This window comes from Camellia sinensis, chromosome 10 (assembly GCF_055761805.1).
Source record: "Camellia sinensis isolate YWXY chromosome 10, ASM5576180v1, whole genome shotgun sequence".
In the NCBI taxonomy this organism is placed as follows: domain Eukaryota; kingdom Viridiplantae; phylum Streptophyta; class Magnoliopsida; order Ericales; family Theaceae; genus Camellia; species Camellia sinensis.
In genome coordinates, this window is record NC_138970.1 from 60,094,666 (window position 1) to 60,114,995 (window position 20,330).

The 20,330-nt window shown below is 37.7% G+C and overlaps 2 protein-coding genes and 1 long non-coding RNA gene across 5 annotated transcripts; 2 read left to right on the plus strand and 1 right to left on the minus strand.

The window, feature by feature from the left end:
- Nucleotides 1-215: 215 nt before the first annotated feature.
- LOC114258907 (metal transporter Nramp3.2-like) lies at nucleotides 216-5,980 on the plus strand. The gene is made up of 4 exons (XM_082893244.1): nucleotides 216-745; nucleotides 3,207-3,343; nucleotides 3,866-4,518; nucleotides 5,608-5,980. The coding sequence occupies exons 1-4, from the start codon at nucleotides 270-272 to the stop codon at nucleotides 5,782-5,784; spliced, it is 1,443 nt and encodes a 480-aa protein (XP_082749370.1). The 5' UTR covers nucleotides 216-269; the 3' UTR covers nucleotides 5,785-5,980.
- Nucleotides 5,981-7,334: 1,354 nt separating this feature from the next.
- LOC114258883 (NAD-dependent malic enzyme, mitochondrial-like) lies at nucleotides 7,335-11,975 on the minus strand. Of its 3 annotated transcripts, none has more exons than XM_082893245.1 (4): nucleotides 11,564-11,774; nucleotides 10,523-10,585; nucleotides 10,322-10,436; nucleotides 7,335-8,209 (listed from the first exon to the last, which is right to left on the minus strand). In XM_082893245.1, the coding sequence occupies exons 2-4, from the start codon at nucleotides 10,570-10,572 to the stop codon at nucleotides 8,123-8,125; spliced, it is 252 nt and encodes an 83-aa protein (XP_082749371.1). In that variant the 5' UTR covers nucleotides 10,573-10,585; nucleotides 11,564-11,774; the 3' UTR covers nucleotides 7,335-8,122. The 3 variants fall into 3 exon arrangements, 2 of the variants coding, with proteins under 2 accessions (XP_082749371.1, XP_082749372.1); XM_082893246.1 differs by having other exon boundaries at nucleotides 11,560-11,699; XR_014343106.1 differs by lacking the exons at nucleotides 10,322-10,436; nucleotides 10,523-10,585 and having other exon boundaries at nucleotides 7,697-8,209; nucleotides 11,560-11,975.
- LOC145801508 (uncharacterized) lies at nucleotides 8,209-9,392 on the plus strand. The gene is made up of 2 exons (XR_014343107.1): nucleotides 8,209-8,371; nucleotides 8,475-9,392. It is a non-coding gene; the product is annotated as an uncharacterized LOC145801508 (long non-coding RNA).
- Nucleotides 11,976-20,330: the final 8,355 nt, after the last annotated feature.

Consider the following 20,330-nt stretch of genomic DNA (forward strand, 5'->3'; position numbering starts at 1 on the left):
GAAAGTCAGAATGTGGCGAAAATGTGCACTTTATTTTGTTTGATTGCTCATGTCACTGTCTCCTTCACAGAACCTTGCTTTCAAGTAGCACTATAAATATTAGGCTCCCTTCGAGGTTTTCCACCCACCACATCCACCTCCTCTCTCTCTCTACGATGACCACAGTGGTGTTGTTGGTTCTACTAGTTGTGTTTCTCATCTTGTTTATTAGGGTTGCTTATCAAGCTATAACTTGTTACTTGATCACACCAAGACGCATCAAGAAAATCATGGAAAAGCAAGGAGTGCATGGTCCAAAACCCCGGTTTCTTGTTGGGAAAATCTTGGACATGGCTTCCCTCGTCTCCAAATCCACCTCCAAAGGCATGGACTCCATCAACCATGACATCGTTGGCCGTCTCTTGCCCCATTTCCTCACCTGGTCCAAACAATACGGTCAGGGGGATATTCAAGCTGGCGCGATTGCTGGGTATTCTCTGCTTTGGCTCCTTTTGTGGGCCACGGCTATGGGGCTTCTGGTTCAGCTGTTGGCGGCGCGGCTGGGCGTGGCTACGGGTAAACACTTGGCAGAGCTGTGTAGAGAAGAGTACCCGAAATGGGCTCGGTGGTTGCTGTGGCTGATGGCGGAGGTTGCGCTGATTGGGGCGGATATTCAGCAAGTGATTGGGAGTGCGATTGCGATTAAGATTTTGAGTAATGGGGTTGTTCCTCTTTGGGGTGGTGTTGTTATCACTGCTTGTGATTGGTATTTTCATGAAAACTCTTTCTCTGTGAATAATAATTTGATACAAATGTTTCAATGTTGGCATGGTTGTTTTTGGAAATTTTCGACTTGGAGGTTTTGATGGGTTTTTGATTTTGATAATTTTCTGTGTTTTCTGTTTTCTTCAATTCTTGCAATATGATCCGAAAGGACACAGAAAATTATTTCTAAGATGGAGTCAGTTGTTAAAACGTAATACTGTTTCTCAAACTAATTTTTGTATATACTTTTAAATAAATTACACTGACACTGAGATTTGTCTTAATTACAGGAGCTTTCCCTCTAATTTTAAAAATAATACAAATCTCTATTATTTTAAAATTAATATACAAATATCTCTTATGTCACCATCCCTCCAAATTCAAATAAATTCTGTTAATATCATTCATAATTATTTTTTAAATTTCAATACTATCCTTCAAGGAGGTATGTGTAATTTATTCATATATATATATATATATATATGAGAAAAGTCAGAGATAAAAATCCAGCCATTCCATCCTGTTTTCCTTTTTGGGGGTTATAAGCAAAAATGTGAAGACCACCCAGATTGGTTTGAAGGTCGAGAGCTTAAATTAATGAAGAAAAATAGAAGGATTGTCGGACAAGGTTGCAAAAAGGTAAATTCAAGGTATGAGGAAGGGATTATTTGGAATGATTTAAATAAGTGTATTTTTTAATTTTTTATGAAATATAAATTAAATTTAAAATAATGTATTAAAAAAATAATATAATTTAAATAAAATGATGTAATTTAAATAAAATAATTATTTTTTAATTTTTTAATTTTTTTTTAAACATGTGAGAGAGCACCAAGGATCCTCTAGAGTGAAATTTCTCTAAAGTTTCCTAGAGTGTTACATTGTGTGGTTGAGATTTACTGACAAGTCACATCAGAAAAATTGATGTGATTTGCCAATAAATCTCAACCACACAATGTAGTACTCTACGAAACTTTAGAAAAAAATCACTCTAGAGGATCCTTGCCCGTGAGAGAGAGAGAGCGAGTCAAAGCTCTTTTGCCGAGACTTTCCTCTCTTCTAACCCCTTGTTTCTACAATTCTCTTCTCTCAAATTATCTAATTCTCTCTCTCTCTCTCTCTCTCTCCGTCTTTTCCTTCCAAAAGACAGAATAAGCTTCCATTAGGATTTGAAGATCTGCATCAGGATCTGATGGCCAAGCTTTTGCAGCCCAAATCTAAGCTCCTCAAGGTTTATCTTGCCTCTCTTGTTGGTGTCCATTGCATCAAATGCTTCCTTTATACCAGCCACTTCCTCCAATGAAAAATGCTATGCAATCACCCTTAGAGCTCTTTTTTTGAAGAATCGGTGAGCGAAGATGGAGATCCAATTGAGAGAGTCGGTATTTACTTCACTGAAGCTCTCTACTCCAGAGTCTCACACCAAGCCAAGAAGACCCTCTCTCTCTCTCTCTGTCTCTCTCTCTCTATATATATGTATATATAACAGATCACAGATTCATCAATTCGCCACCGCCTGCTTCTAACTTCATCTTTGTAAACCCTAATCGTCGATTGAGCCCCCATATATATATGCATACATACATGTACATATCTAGAGAGAGAGAGAGAGAGAGAGATGGGGTCGGAGTTGATTCCAGGGATCACGAGACACATACATACATATACAACAGTCGAGTCAGCGAGCTCCGCCTCCCTCGCCTCCAGCTCGCCGGACCACTCTCAACCCATATCGCTAACCTGCGCATGCAGAAAGAGATAGAGAGAGACACAGTGGCAGAGACAGAGGCAGCAACGATCGCAGGAGAGAGAGAGACAGAGCACACAGAGAGAGTGAGAGGGAAGAGAGATGGAATGGGTACAGTGATATATATATATATATATGAGATATGGATGTGTTTATATATATATATATATATATGTATTCTCTCTGTATATATAAGAATGAATGAGGGGTATTATGGTCAATTCAATTGTCAAGGTGTTCAGACTCTTTGAATAGAAAAGGAGAATCTGGATATTATTTTCGGAGTTAGTGTTATTTTTAAAATTATAAAAAAAAATTCTGTAATTAAGGTAAATCTTAAGGAGGTCAGTGTAATTTACCCTATACTTTTTAAAAACCTCAAAAAAAAAATTTTCTTTTTTGAAAGCTGTTTTTGCACGAAGTTTCAATTTTTTCATTGTTTTGTTTCCTAAAACACTAAAAGCAAAAACAAACTTTCCATTTCATTTTTACTTTTTAATAAATGAAATATTACATAACCCTGTGTCTGGTTGGTAAGAAAATGAATTAATCGATCAGTGTGTGTGTTTGAGAGAAAGTGAGAGAGAATAAACAATGAAGTTTGGTTTTGTTATGCTTCATGCTGTTGGTTTTACAACGAAACTCTGTAAAAAAAAAAAACTGTATTAGTTCATATTAATTGTTTTACTAATTTGAGTCCATTTTATCTTTACAGTTTCATTTTTCTATTTCTTGAGAACTATGGTGTAAGGAAACTGGAATCAGTTTTTGCGGCTCTTATTGCAACGATGGCACTGTCATTTGCTTGGATGTTTGGTGAAACAGAGCCCAATGGAGTAGAACTTCTTCTTGGTGAGAATATTTTATTTTTTCAAATTTACAATTTTTTTAATGTCTAACCAATCTTTTATTTTGGATTGACATTCTTTGGTATCATTTTCAAAACTGTTGTTTTCATTTTTGATGTTCTTAAAACTATGAAAAGTTCACTTATCATTTTCATTTTAATGCCAAAAAATTTTTGAAAATTTTATAAACAATTTCAAGGTGTTTCATAAAGGGCCTTGTCAGGGCACGAATATGAGACACTTTTTATTGAAATCAAATTTCTTTTTACTGAATTCAAAACACTTTTTGACATTGCACATTTTTCCCATACACTTTGACTCCAATTCCAACACTAAACAATGTCTGAGGACATTCGTTAGCATTTGCCATCTTGAAAAAAAAGGTGTTTTTAGAAAAGTTTCTCGAAGACAATTTTTGGAAATAGTTTTCCGTATCAATTTCATTACAAAAACTGAAAACAATACCAATGTACCCTTCCTTAAACTTCTCTGATTCTAAATCACTAACAATTGGATCTCCTTGCAGGTCTTTTAATTCCAAAACTTAGCTCCAAAACAATACAACAGGCAGTGGGTGTTGTGGGTTGCATTATTATGCCTCACAACATATTTTTGCACTCTGCTCTTGTACAATCAAGAGAGATTGACCGGCGCAAGACTGGCCGTGTTCAAGAAGCCCTAAACTACTACTTCATAGAGTCCACTGTTGCCCTCACAATCTCTTTCATTATCAATCTATTTGTTACTGCCGTGTTTGCCAAAGCATTTTATGGTACTGACATAGCCAATAGTATTGGCCTCGTGAATGCGGGACAGTACCTTCAAGAGAAGTACAGGGGAGGGATACTCCCAATTCTGTATATTTGGGGTATTGGATTATTAGCAGCTGGCCAAAGTAGCACGCTCATAGGTACTTATGCTGGACAGTTTATTATGGGAGGCTTTTTGAATTTGAGGTTGAAGAAATGGCTTAGGGCTTTGATAACGAGAAGTTGTGCTATTATCCCGACTATGATTGTTGCTCTTGCTTTTGATACCTCTGAGGACTCGTTAGATGTTCTCAATGAATGGCTTAATGTGCTTCAGTCGGTTCAGATCCCTTTTGCACTTATTCCCCTTCTTTGTTTGGTATCCAAGGAGGAGGTCATGGGTATTTTCAAAATTGGCCCGGTCCTCAAGGTACATTTTCTCTCTCTCCCTCTCTCTCTCTCTCTACTATTGTGTATAAAATGCTGTATCGTCTTTTTGCCCGTACATTTATGATCATCACAATAGTGTTTTTAACAACATTTGTTAATAACTCCTCTCACGTCATATTCTTGTTGCATTGAGATCATCTTGAATTTGTTACTTATAATTAGTGGACTAAAAGAGACAATATTCATTCCAAAAAAGATTACAATGATTAGGTTATAGCTTTATTCAATTAAAAAATTTCTTGAAAATGTTGATATTGAAACAATTTGAAAATGTAATCCTTCGGACTATATCAATATCTTCTTCTGAATTTGTCTGCTAATTTCTCTTAATTATTAATTGTCAATGAATGAGTTGATTTTCCATGTGTTTGTAAGCCTTCCATTGCTACTGATGTAGTACATAGACTTTTTGCATAGATGGTGCATTTATTGGTGAGGGTGATCAATCTCTATTTTTTGGTGATTTTATATCTTCAAAGTTTGGTGCTTCCATTGATGTTGCTTTTGTTGCTAGCAATGGTAAAATGACAAGACGAATCATTCCTTGGATAAACATTAAGGATGCGGAATATTCAGATATATTTCGTAACAATTTAGTTGACTTTCTTTGTTTTCGAGTAGGAAGATTGAAGTTGATATGGTATCTACTTGGTGCAATTTGCTGCAGATTAAATGGGCTGCTTATGGTTTTTTATTTTTTTTAAAATTTGTGTCAGGCTGTTTGTTATAGTAGCTCATGTGGTAAAAGTAACTTAAATAAGGTGATTATCTTGATAGGAGGTGTTAATAGATTCTACTTGTAGATTTTCAACTTTTAGCTTAGAATACAAGCAAAACACACACATGGAAACAATGGTTGATTAAATCAATGCTTATATATTTCTCTCTCTATTTGCCATTGTTACGTACAGGGTTTGTTTCACTATTGTTCCTTGATTGTGTTTCACAAAGCACAAAGTGAAAATAAATAAAGAAATATTTTTTCCGGCCCCCTTGACTTGAATGCTAGCTTGAGTTTTTAACTGAGAATGACTTTATGGATTCACTCTTTTTGTCTTTTTATTGGTAGATGGTTTCATGGCTTGTGGCCGCATTGGTGATAGTGATCAACGGTTATCTTTTGCTGGAATTTTTCTATTCCGAAGTAAATGGCTGGTTACTAAGCTCCGGAGTAGCTGCTTTTACAGCTGCATACCTTGCATTTATCATATACCTCACAGCCCGGAGCATTACGTTTTCTAACTAGCTCTGCTTTTTACTTACGAAGAGGATCACGGACACACGAAATTCACCAATCTCGTTCCAACGCCAGCATCAAATGTAAATTATTAAAGCATGCTGTATGACCAACAGTGGGCTGCTAAACTGCTTTTGCATTTATAAATAGATTACACTTTTGTTGTGTGATGTATATTATTTAATCACATCTTTTAAGTTTTGTTGTCATTGATTACTATCTTTTTGCTTTACTAATTATCATCCAAATATCCTTGCATGTTTGATGATTTTAAGTTTTGTTGTCATTGATTACCATCTTTTTGCTTCACTAATCATCATCCAAATATCCTTGCACGTTTGATGATTTGATTTGTGAAGCAAACCCTCTCCCTTTGAGATTCTGTCACTGATAGGAGAGAGAAGGGTGGATGAACATCCTCCGGAAGCCCCTGTTTACACTCTATTCCAGTTCTGGTTGCAACAGGGTTCCATCTTTTTGCTTTACTAATTATCATCCAAATATCCTTGCATGTTTGATGATTTTAAGTTTTGTTGTCATTGATTACCATCTTTTTGCTTCACTAATCATCATCCAAATATCCTTGCACGTTTGATGATTTGATTTGTGAAGCAAACCCTCTCCCTTTGAGATTCTGTCACTGATAGGAGAGAGAAGGGTGGATGAACATCCTCCGGAAGCCCCTGTTTACACTCTGTTCCAGTTCTGGTTGCAACAGGGTTCCATCACATGTTTAACAAGATTCTATCACATATTTTAAGCGTGATAATAAATATTTAGATCGCATCTTTTAAGTGTGATTAATAATATTTAGATCATATCTTTTAAATGTGACTAATAACTAATAAAATCTGTAATAATAAACATTTATATCACAAATTTTAAGTGTGATTAATATCAAATAAAACTACATATTATATACATTTCTCATTTGAAGAATAATCAATATTATTTTTGTACGTGCATTTAAAGAATGTAATATACACTACATATTATCCTGTTAATCACAATCACATAAATGGAATAAAATCATATATTTCATAAATGAAAGTTGAATGTTCAAAAGTATATACAAAAAAATTAATAAAAAGTTTTTAACTATAATTACATATATTAAAAAATGAAAAAACTTGAAATACAAAGTTCTTGAATTCTTGGACCATATTCTACATCTTTCCAAGAAATTTTCTGACCTGAAAAATAAAAACACAAATTAATTCAAAAACTGTTAGAAATGTATGAATAAACTTACTATTTGTAGAGACTGTCATCACCTAAAACACAAATTGATGCTCCCATCTAGTTATTTTACATTGCCCTGCTTCTTAAATATTAAAAATTAATAAAATTTATTATCCAGTCATCACCTAAAACAAGATTATGCTGAAATTTCTAGTGGTGTGACACCTAAGCAAGGTTGAAGTTGTGTACATTATTCTATACAAAATGTATATGCAGTGCTAAAAAACAAAAATTCTAAATAAACAGGGCCACATGACTCGCATTACCAAAGAGTGTTAATAGGTGTATAAACACATATATCATCTCCATGTGGAAAGAAGTTTAAATGAATTGAAAAATTCATTCAGAAAATGTACAAGGAATTTGAGGGAAGTAAATGAGTCATATATATATATACCCGTGCACACTTGAATTTAAAATATACTCACAAGAAAGATTCTCTATCTCTTCGTCGAGCTTCCTAGTGTTATTCAGCCTAAAGATAAAGGATTAACTCCAAAAAGGCCCATGTTCGATTGAAAACTACCCAACGGTCAAAACTAAATAAATTATACACATACCATTAATATAACAAGAACCTAACATACCACTAAACCATCAAAACCTGGTCCACTACATAGAGGATATGTGACGCATATATAGTAATGAAGGTCTAGCAGAAAAAGATCATAAAAAAGAATTACTGAACTTCAACTTATATAGAAGAAAGAAAATACAACATTTAAGAAATCAAATATTTTATTTTTGTTTTGAATTCTTTTTTCCCAGTGGCAAGCAACTTGGGCAGTGACAACTTTTTTTTAAAAACAATTGGCATAAAGGGAAGTTGAATGTGTAGTAGTGAGACTCAAAACCGGCCATCACCACTGGTAATGAGTGAGTTTGGCAAACACAAAATGAGCCACAAACCATCCAAGTGGCCCACAGACAAAAGTGACTGGATTCTTAAGCTAAGTTTGGCAAACATTGTCTTCGATTTCAAATGATGTTTCATCTTCTTTCTAGAATAAGCTTCTCAGATATAATATCAAAAGCACATTGACTTGTATCTTTAACATGTACAAATTTTGGGGCAGGGACTTTTGGAAAACTATGAAAGAAGTTTTCAGAAAAATAACAAAGGAGAAAAAAAAAAGTAGAGATATACCTCTTTTTCTGATTGTTTATCATTAGATGAGATGTCATAAGGGACCTGGACAGTTTCAACGCGAGAATTAATAATATTAGAAACTTAAAATAACAAAGTAAAACTTGAACTTGAAATAGTAATGCATCATTTTATCTTGATACACTAATGCCTTAAGGTTAGAACAATCAAGATTAGAATTGTTCTGATAGAAGGTTAGCAACTCAGGCTTATGCACCACAGTGTTAATCATATCATTCCAGATTTTTGACCACCTAGGATTCTGTTCAATACAAGAACACAGCCCAATTCTCTAGGCCACATAAACTAGGCTGACAGGATGGAAGCATGAACCATGTTTCTATTAGGCGTGAGTTCAATCCATTTTGTCCACTACTCCCTCAGGTACACTATTTAAAGGTTGAGGAACCCATTTTCTTGGGCTAATCTTCCTTGTGTCCATGCTTCTTAGACGCTATCTGATAAAGAATCAATGTCCTTAAATATGTCCTAAGAAACCCTTGCATTGTGCTCTAACCCAATAACCTATAGAAGTGAAAAGAAGACAATTCCACAAACCCTTTGATTTCTTGTTGGTGCCGAAAGCTCTACTTAATTGTAACTATGATTCTTATGCTATTGCATACAAAATAGTTTTTTTAGCAAATCTGTAAAAAGATAATTTTACCCTTAATACTTTTAGAAATCTCACTATGCATCCCCACAAGAGCTCCGCAATACAATAAGCATAATATGATCATTTCTCACAAACAAAAAAAAAGTTTGAAAATAGAAAAATTACTATTTCAATAATTACCAAATATATTAGTTTTTTTTAATTCTAAAAAAGTAATTGTCAAACCCCACCTAAATGTAAACAGGAGGATTGATTGATATATATAACTCGCTTTACGTGATAATTTTTGTAATTAATTACTTAATAATTATCTTCAAATAAAGGAACCAATCATGAATATTTATTATGTGATAATTTCTACCATGTAAGAGATGATATAAAACGGTGAAAAAAATAGCAACATATCAAATGGAAAGGGAAGTATTATGTATTGCTTTTTCTTTTTCTTCTTCTTCTTTTTTTTTTTTTTTTTTTTAAAAACTATTTTATATAACCAGATTACATGATAAGATATTATTTGATTGTATTAATTTTTTAACATTTATCACTAAACAAAACAACAAATCATTAGTATTCGTATAAGAGATGATATAAAATAGTGAAAAAAAAAGGGTCATAGACAACATTCCTCAAATGGAAACAGAAATCCTTAAACCAAGAACATAAAAACCACGAAAAACAAAGTGGCACCAGATAGCTTAATTGTAAAGCTCGCCGACATCCAAAGAAGGTTAGATAATAATTCAAGGTAGGAGCTATTATATATATATGTATTGTTCTTTGTTGTTCTATGCCACAAATCAATGTTAATGCATGATTAGATTGGATATTTGTTAGTAATTAAACCCAAAAAGACAAGTTAATTTTGAACTCCAATGCATTTGTGACTTGCAAGTCATTAATCTCCATAATAGCATATTACATGTGCTTCCCACAGTTTTCCTCTCAACGGAGTTAGTTATGCACATCAGTTTTTCAGTTAAATGTTTGAGAATATAAATGATATAAGAGAGAATATAATTAATAGGAGTTGGACGTTTCAATCAAAAAAACACTATTAAAAGTGAGTTATTTAATAGCTTTGAATATGAGGGCGCGTGTTCTCATCATCACTTTCATCTTGAGTTAAAGGAACTAAATAATGGATTTTAATCAGTGTTCTGTTGTATAATCGCATTATTTCATTATATTTGAATGAAACTATTCAAATATATGACATAATAAATATATAAATTTATATATTTTTGTGCGTGACCCTTGCGTGTTGTGTCCTATATTTTTAACTTTTTTGTGCGTCAGTGTGTCTATGTCTTGTGATTTATCCGTGTTAGTGTTTCTTAGCCTATGGATCGGTGGATGGCCTTCTGGCTTCCCTACTGTTCTTTATCCCAGCTCTCACACTCCACTTTGCCTCTCTCTAATTTGGCCCAACTAATCAGGACACCACTGCATGTATATCACCATAAAGAATACCACCAAAATGCGAAAGAACATAAATTTGAACTGAGCTATTGCACTAAGAATTAAATAAATTAAAAGACCTGAGTAAGTTTCCGGAGTTCTCGGGCATCCATTTCACGGTATCCCTCTGCCAGATCCTCTTCTGTAGCTTCCTTGATCACAGCAGCAGCTACCTCCTTTGTTATATTACGTATTCTGAATTTATAAAAAAGATCAAGACACAACTACAAAGCATTTCAACCAAGCTATGCAAACTACTAAGAAATTCCTAAGATTTGTACCTCAATGTTGAAGGAAATATGATTCCCTTATGAACCTCCTCCTCTGTCATATATGCAGCTAGGCTGTAGTTTTGAAATGAATATCGACGAAATAGAAAATATCCAAATTAGTGGGTTGAAGAATCTCTTTCCAAATTGAAATATTCTTATAAATTAGGTCCATAATCATGCCCTAGTTATTATGGGCATATGCAATCAATTAACCGAGTGTAAATAGATTACTAAAGATATTGCAATATGAGAATAACTTCCAAAATACTCCAAATGGTTCCAAAATGAGAACATATGCCAATTATGATCTCAAACAGCCTTCTAAACTTTTTTTAACATATTACACTTTTTTATTTGGGATTTACCACCTCTACCCTTGCCAAAATCCATGGAGGTCATGGACAGTAACCTTGAAATTGGGTACATTCAATTGGGGTCAAGTGAAGTTATTCCTAATGGTGACCCATAGCCATAGTAGTGAGTTCGGGTAGATTGAGACGATAGGAATGGAGTCCATGTCAGATCATAAGGAATTTACGACGCCATCGCCAGCAATTAAAGAAATCAACACAAAGACAGCAAACCAAAAGACAACCAAAAAAACTAGAGTAACAAATAATCAATACCAAAAACAATATAAGAAATCGACACAAAATATAAAAATTAACATGGAAATTAACCTACAATCCATTTATTTCAGTTCAATAATATAGACAACGCAATAAAAATACATATTTTTTTCGTTTTAGATTTGTGAATAATTATTGAAAATTGTTTACACGGTCATGTTTGTTTGGGTGGACATGAGCTTGGGATTGGACTAATAGTCCAATAAAATTATTAATCCGATGCTTGGTTAAACAATTAAAGTAGGGATTAATTATTTTAAGCTTGACTATTAGTTAAGATCGGATACATAATCCAACGGATTCGTAGTCCTAGGACTATTAGTCATGGGAATGTTAATCCAGTCCGCCCAAACAAACATGGCCAAAGGGTAGAGAGAGAATGAGAGCGAGAGAGATAGGGTTTGTGACGAGGGATACCCACTGGATTTGTGGCCTCAATCCGTTCTCGGCCCATCATCACTTCATCGTCGACCTCGATCTGAAGTCTCAATCGCCGAAGCCTTACTACTATGTTGCGACGGTAGTTGTGAGGAGGGAGATGAAGTGGTCGCTGCTCACAAACTCATGGTGGATATATGAAGAGAGTGAGGGTTTGTGAGGGAGGTGGAGAGATAGAGAGAGCTCCGTTTGTCAAGTTGGTTTTGAGGATTTTTGGGTTAAAATAATCTTAAAAAAACACAAAATTGATTTTTTAATCTAAGACAAAATATCACATTTAATTCATAATTATTATATTTTTTTTTATAAAAAAATCAAAAAGACTAAAGTCCCTTCTCAAACTAGATTTTTTAAGCCCATGTTAAAATAATTAAAAAAATCAAAAAACTAACCCACTTCACAAACAAAACTAGAGAGAGAGAGAGCTCTGAATGATTTTAAAATTTGAAAGGTGTGAGGCTAGAAAGAGGAGTTGTGATTTTTCTCCGCTCATAATTTTGCCAAACGATCTCATTTGTTAATTTTTCATTTGAAATGATCTGAGCCGTTACTTAGAAAGTGTGATTCAAAAAAAAAAAAAAAAAAAAAAGAAAGATATAATGACCCCTATTTAAAAAAATCACATAAAAAATAAATATAATTCTATGTTAATTACAAGATGTGATTAAAAAATATATAATATATATAATCACACTTAATTAAAAAATAACATAAAAAATAAATATTATTACATTTAATTAAATTAAATATAATTAAAATATTAATTTAATTTTTTTTATCATACTTATAATAAAAATGAAATATTTTTATTTGTCAAAATCATCTTTTAACTGTCTTCTAATAGTGAAAGCATATACTTCTGACATTTATGCAAATAGATATATCTGGGGATTAGTCGTGTACAAGTCTGAAGCAGCGGATTACTGAAGATGCGGCGTGTGATGTGAAACGAAAATGAATCTTTTTTGTACTTATTTTTTCCAGGAAAGAAAAGAAAAGAAAAGAAAAGGCTGAGCAATTGTTATCCGAATGTAGTTTTATTTGCCTATGAAACATGCGAAGCAGTGTATTATTCATCATAAATTGCAGAAATGTTGTCCTTGGAGTAAATAATTCAATGTTCTTGGCTTCTTCAACCTCTGATATTAGTTGTACGAGTACGAAATAATGTTCTCGTATAATTTTATTGATCAAGTTTGCGCTCCTCAAAACGTCATCGCTTTACTTTCTGAAAACACAAACATGAGTTAGTCGGCGGGTGTGTGCCGGATACCTCTCTGATGCATAAGTCAGCAAAATAGACAAATAGACAAAAGCTCTGTGTATTCGAGAATCAAAATTGTGATACCTATATAGAGGTCCTGCTATGAGTTTTTATAGATTCCGTTGGCACACTCCTAGTAGGATTCCAACTCTTCCTCATAAGAATCCTCCCAGGAATCACTCACCCTACTCACTATGAGATAGTTTGCACAATCCTAGTGGGACTCTACTCTCCTTAGCAGAGTCTTCCTAGGAATTAGAAAGGTAATGCTCATCTTTCTACACCCTTCACACTACTTACTCAAGGGAGATGGTTATACAGCGATAAAACCTCAGTATGACCGAGCTAACCCATGAACTTTGACATACATAGCTTGGTGCTTCTATATGCAACGCTTAGCTCGGTCCCCATCCACCTATACCTCGGTTGGTTACCACCGAGACCGAGCTAATCTACAACTGCCTCTGACCGGGATAACATAAGTGGGGTCCAAGTCACGGAACCCAATCACATTGGCCCACAACCCGGCTAATTCTTATACTTGGACCTTGCTCGGTCCATAGCTCAGTCCATTACTATTCCTGGACCCAGTTTGGCTCCGGCTCACAAAATCTCCCTCTCAATTGCCCCTTAATTCCATCTACAGCGCATGATTTGGGATTACTCTTTTCTAGCCGAGCTAAAAACATTCAAGCCAACCGAGGTCACCCCCTACCGGGTTACCGATTAGTCCGGTTCATAAACTTCCTTTCACTCTGTACATCTGAATCGTTTCTTATTCGTGTGGACACGTGGCTAGCTCCCACTAGCCAAGTACAACTGTCGCCGCCACCCTCGTACTCCGAAAATTTGAACAGTCCTGCTCATTTCATATGCTTTATACAAAAGAACCCTCATTTTTTAAAAACACTGTTCATCTTCTTTCCTTTGCCCTCTGAGAACTTTGTGCATTCGAAGCTCCATACTCGCACCTTCATCTTCATTGGCTACTGATCCTTTGTGACTTTACACTTGTAAGTTTGCTAACACTTTTTTATGCTGTTCTTTTTCAACTATTTCTTCATTTTTGATATTCAATCCCCATATACATGTGTTTATATACGCTAGATATTCACCATAGTACTGAGCAAATGCTATAAACCCCAAACCATAGGTTCGTGCTCAAGAACACACCGTTTGGATTCAGAAAACATGAATTTGAATCTAGAATCGTGTTGTAACCGAGCTAAAAACCTGTTTAGGCAACTCTAGGTTTAAACACAACCGAACTAGGGAACTCCACTCAATAACCGAACTAAAATTTTCACGCCTCGCCTTTTGTTACAACCGGTCTAAGAACCTTCTTTCACATTTAGCCGAGCTAAAGACTTTTGCTCCAACCGGACTAAGAACGGGTTACATCCCACGTAGCTGAAATAGTGTTATATTTATTTTGCCTTTGTACTTAGCACGGTCCAACGATCTGGGCTTAACACTTTTCATCTCCACTTTGCAGACTCTGACTAGGTTGGCCAGGCACACCTTTGCACGCTCAACCGAGATACTCAACGTTGTCTCAACACCGAGCTAGTACTCCGAGCTAATTTATACATAATTTAAGTCCACATGGGTAAATACCGATTTTTAGTAAACTCTACAGGGGCCATAGCCGAGTTCCGAAAGGATTACCAAATTCCAGACAACGTCTATCTTTCTCTAGCCGAACTAGATACCACACCCTGGGGAAAACAAGGTTTCGTTCCATTTACCGTACTATCCATTGTTGAAGCCGGTCTCCGATTCCCAGTCCAGCCACTCCTTTGTAAATTCCTTAGGCAAAAAAGACTCTGCCCCACTCAGCTCTCCACAAACTCATATAGAATAATAAATGGCATCGCCGAGCTAAACCGTTGGCTTGGCCTCAACCTCGGTTTAGCCGAGCTATTTCATCAATACTCGCTTGGCCAAAATAAAGACGGCTGGATATATTATTTAAGAATAAGAAGACGCCGAGAGAAAATAATTAAAAACACACCGGACAAAAACGTGAATGACGACGACTTTTTCTGGGTTTCTAGTAATTTTGAAGACCAGGAAGCCCTAATACCGGGATACGGAATTAACTGAAATAAAGGAGTAGCCGGTATGAATACCTCGGCTTAGCTTGTGCATTCTTTACTCTTACTGTTTATAAGTTTTGCCCCGTGCTAACCATTGCCTTTTTCTTTATGCAGACTTGAACCAACTAAAGTTGCAGTACCAATACCCCAATTTAGACGCACTCCGCGCTGCGCTTCGGTACCGCGATCGAGGTTGGGCCGAGCTACTCAATTTTGAACCGACATATAGATACAGCAGTAGGAGGAAGACCAGGGTGACCAATTTCCTTCTGGAACCTTCACCAGATCCCGCTCTTCCTCAAATTAGGCTGATCCCACTAACAGAGGAACAAGAAATGGCTAAGAAGAGAGCAGTCAGGGCACTCATCACCGAAACAACGGCCCCAGCTGTGGGGGATCAAACCGAGGTACCACAGGCTAGCCAACACATGAGGCCGTGGTAGCCCTGACAACAGCCCGAGCCTCGTTATCTCGGCAAAACAAGCGTGCTCGTACCTCCTTGACCGAGCCATGTCTTATTGATGAAGACGACACCGTGCTTCCAGAGATCACACGACTTAGCCTAGAACTAGTGCGTTCTAACTGGGCTAGCCCTTTAGAGTGGCCACCAAGAGTGACCTATAAGAACCGGGCCATAACAAACACAGATTCAGTGGTCGCCGAAAAAGACCACTCGCTCGCCTTCAATCTCGCAAAGCGCGTATGCTTGCCAGCCGACATGGAGCATCATGATCATCTGACCAAGCTGAAGTCCATCCGCTCGGCAACAAAGTCAATGGTACTGGTAAGTTTCTCTTCTTGTCTTTCTAATTTGTACATCTGTTTGCGCGGTTTTAACTGTGATTGCTATCTCTTCTTTTGTAGGCCATGCAGAAGAATCATGTAGCTCACAAACGCGTGTTGGAGCTGCGTAAGACCACACGACTGGCCGTGGCAGAGGCCAATGCTAAGACGGCCGAGCTAGAGAAATCCAAGCAGAAAATGGCCGAGCTTAAATCTGAAGTTGCCCAGCTCACCGGGCTGGTTAACTTTGCTGAGGCAGATAAGCAGAAGGCTTTGGCCGAGCGGAAAGACAAATATCTGTGCAAGCTAGCCAAGCTCGAAAAAAATAAAGGTGCTGAGATCGCCGTGCTAAAGAAGAGTGCGGATAATGCGGAAGACCACGGCTTCAAGAAAGGGGAAGCCACCTACATCATGCAGTGCGAAGCTTCAAAAGACATATTTTTTAAATGCGGATGGAAGGCGACTGCAATAAAGCTCGGTTTTGGCCAAGAAACCGAGGTTTTCCAGAACCCTCCTCTCCACTTCATTCTGAGTTACATGGCGGACTACCTTAATGCTATCCAAGAAAAATTACTGCAAGTAGGGGAAGAAGATGAGACATCCCTAGAACCAGAAGACGCCCCAGCTGCTACTAGTGACCCCGATCTCCAGACTACTCAGTCAGCTCGGGTGAATCCATCGGTGCCCATTACTGTTGAAGATGTGGCAGTGACCGACCTACCTGCCAATACCGGGCTACCGAGTGGTGAAGCTCGGGTTGACTTGGATGCCGATTTGGATGGCCGATTGGATGATCATGTATTTTCTTCTTTTACCTCGTTGAAAGAATTTGTAACCAGGCTAAAGCCCCTCGTTGTAATGCAGTTTCTAATGTTGAATGAAATTCGCTTTTTTTGTCCGTCTTTTTGTTCGATTTATTTCATACCTGTATTTATTTCTCAACTCTGATTTGTATGAATTTTTTAACATTTTCTAGCCGAGATACTTATCTCAGTCTTGAAGCCTTGTAATCTGTTTGGTCATACCTGCCAAGTCTCTTCAGCCTTGATCTTTATCTTGGCTGGAGGGAACTCAAAGTTGGTTATTTCAGCCAACCTTTCTTAAGCCTAGATCCTTATCTCGGTTAAGGAGAACTCAAAGTTGGTTTTTCCAGCCAACCTCTCTTTAACCCAGGTCCTTATCTCGACTAAAGAGTACTCAAAGTTGGTTTTTTCAGCCAACCTTTCTTCAGCCTAGATCCTTATGCTGGCTGAAGAGTACTCAAAGTTGGTTATTCCAGCCAACCTCTCTTCAGCCTAGATCCTTATCCTGGCTGAAGAGTACTCGAAGTTGGTTATTCCAGCAAACCTCTCTTCAGCCTAGATCCTTATCTCGGCTGAAGAGTACTCAAAGTTGGTTTTTCTAGCCAACCTCTCTTCAGCCTAGATTCTTATCCTGGCTGAAGAGTACTCAAAGTTGGTTATTCCAGCCAACCTCTCTTCAGCCTAGATCCTTATCCTGGCTGAAGACTACTCAAAGTTGGTTATTCCAGCCAACCTTTCTTCAGCCTAGATCTTTATCTCGGCTGAAGAGTACTCAAAGCTGATTTTTCCAGCCAACCTCTTTTCAACCTAGATCCTTATCCTAGCTGAAGAGTACTCAAAGTCGGTTATTCCTGCCAACCTTTCTTCTGCTGCCCCTAGCTGACAATGACTGAGAATAACTTTTATAATAAGAAGACTTTATGCTGAAAAAGTAAACTACTTGTATTATTTGAAAAAAGGAAAAACTACATTTATTCTAAGGAAAAAGCTAAAAATAAAATAACTTGAGATTGGTAGTATTCTATGGCCTAGGAACAGCCTTGCTGTCTCCATCTTCCAAGTGATATGCCCCTTTTCCTGCTAAGCCAACCACTTTGTATGATCCTTCCCAATTAGGCCTTAACTTGCCATCTCCGGGTACCAGAGTATTTCCCATTACTTTGCGCAGCACCCAATCTCTAATTTTGAATTGCCTCGGATGTACCGTCTTGTTATATTTTCTGGATAACTCTTGCTGGTATGAGGCGATGTGAACCAGTACTTTTTCTCTTCTCTCTTCTACTAGGTCAAGTTCCAAGGTTATGGCTTCTCTATTCAAGTCTAGGTTAAAATTTTCACTTCTAATGGTGGGGAGACCTACTTCTAGTGGGATTACCGCCTCTATGCCATAGGCCAAAGAAAAAGGCATTTCATCAATTGACCGCCGAGGTGCGGTGCGGTAAGCCCATAGAACATGAAGAAGCTCCTCAGTCCACTTGCCTTTTGGTCTTTCCAACCTTTTCTTCAAACCATCCAAGACAACTTTGTTTGATGCTTCTGTCTGGCCATTTGCTTGAGGGTATGCTAGTGTAGAGTTGTAAAGTTCTATCTTGTATTCCTCGCAGAAGCCTCTGAAGATCTTGCCGTCGAACTGAGTGCCATTGTCGAATATCAGAGCCCTTGGTATGCCGAATCGGGTTATGATATTCTGTCAGACGAACTTCTTGACATCTTTCTCATTTATTGATGCGAGTGCTTCAGCTTTTATCCACTTCGTGAAGTAATCTGTTGCTGTAAGAAAAAACTTTCTGTTGCCCGGTGCTGTTGGAAGTGGCCTTACTATGTCCAAGCTCCACATTGCAAAGGGCCATGGGCTAGTTAATGGTAGAAGCTCTCTGGCTGGTTGATGTATTTAGTGTGCGAACTTCTGACATTTCTCGCACTTCTTGACATACTTCTCTGAATCTGCTTGCATGTAAGGCCATCAATATCCTTGTGAAATTGCTCTGTAGGCCAATGATCTTCCTCCTTGGTGGCTTCCGTATACGCCTTCGTGTATCTCGAACAAGAATGCCTCGACCTTGCTAGGATTGACACATGTCAAGTAAGGTCCTGTGAAGAATTTTTTGTATAACGCCAATGACGGAGAGAGCCAAAATCGTTGTGACTTTGCTCTGATCTTGTTGGCCTATTTCTTCTCTTCAGGTAAGATGTCGTCTTTTAAGAATACAATAATGGGATCCATCTATGAAGGGCCTAGTTCGGCACAACATACCTCTGTTACTTCGATTTTTTCAATACTTGGTCTGGGTAAGAAGTCGATCAGTAATAGATGTGGAATAGATGTGTTTGCCATGGAGGCAAAACATGCCAGTTCGTTTGCTCTATTGTTTTCGTCTCAGCCGATCTGCTCTATTCGCACTACTTCGAACTTCATGATCTCCTTTCTGACTAACTCTTGGTACTTAGCCATCCTCTCATCTTTTGCCTCGTAGTCGCCTGAAACCTGGTTTACTACCAGTTGGAAGTCACTGTAAACCATTAGCTCGGTGGCCTTCATGAAGAGTGCTGATTTTAGGCCTGCTAGAAGTGCTTCGTACTCTGCCTCATTGTTTGATGCTGGGAAGCCAAGGTTGACTGCTTGTTCCACTATCAGGCTATCTGGTGAGATGAGGACTATGCCAAGTCCTGCACCGTGCCTATTGGATGCTTCGTGTATGAAAAGCTTCCATATCTCTCCAACGAATAGCTTCCAGCAAGTGGAGGGGTTAGATGATGTCTTGGGGTCATGAGTGTTGTTGATGTTTTCTTCCAAGTCCACGCCTGCTGTTGGGGTTTGATCTTCTCTATCTGACTGTACCAAGTTTTTACTTGTTGATGAGTCTTTGCCGGGTATGGCATGGTTTGCCTCTTCCTCCTTTTTTTCAATCTGGTATGCCTTGGGATGTGGCTCGGCATCTTGTTTTGGGGGTTGCGCAATTCCTGCGGCACTTTTCATTCCCTTTTCGGTTGTATCAGTTAAATCAACAGAGCAGATGTGATGGCTTCCTGGTGTGAACTTAGCCACAAAGTTTTCCAGAGCTTGGGTGTTTATTGCGGTTCTGGATTGAAACTTGATGTCGAACTGTCCCAATTCCACCGCCCATTTCAAGATTCGTCCAGCAAAAGTCCACCCTCTCAAACAAAGCTTTTAAGGGAAAAGTTGTCAGGACGATTATGGTGTGGGCGTGGAAGTAATGTGATAACTTCCTTGAGGCCATCATCAAAGCTAAGGCCAGCTTTTCCAATGGTAGGTACCTGGTTTCTACCCCTAGCAAGGTCTTGCTAACATAAAAGATAGGCAGGTGCTGGATTCCTTCTGCTTTGACCAACACTACGCTGACTGCATGCTGTGAACCTGCTAAGTACAAAAAGAGTTCTTCTCTAGGTACTGGGGTCACCAGCAATGGAGGAGAACTCATATAGTCTTTTAGGCTCTCTAGGGCGCAATCGCATTCTTCATCCCACTCAAATTTGGCCTTCAACACTTAGAAGAATGGTCGACATCTGTCTGATGACCGACTTATGAACCGGTTGAGTGCGGCCGCTAGGCCAGTGAGATGCTGTACCCCTTTTACTATGTTGGGCCTCTCTAGATCCTGGATTGCTTTGATTTAAGAGGGGTCTGCTTCTATACCTCGTTTGGTCACCAAGAAGCCTAGGAATTTGCCTGATCCTACGCCGAACGCACACTTAGATGCATTTAGACGCAACTTGTTCTTCTTTAGGATTTGGAACATTTCGTCTAGGTTCCTGAGATGGTCTTTCTCATCCTTGCTTTTG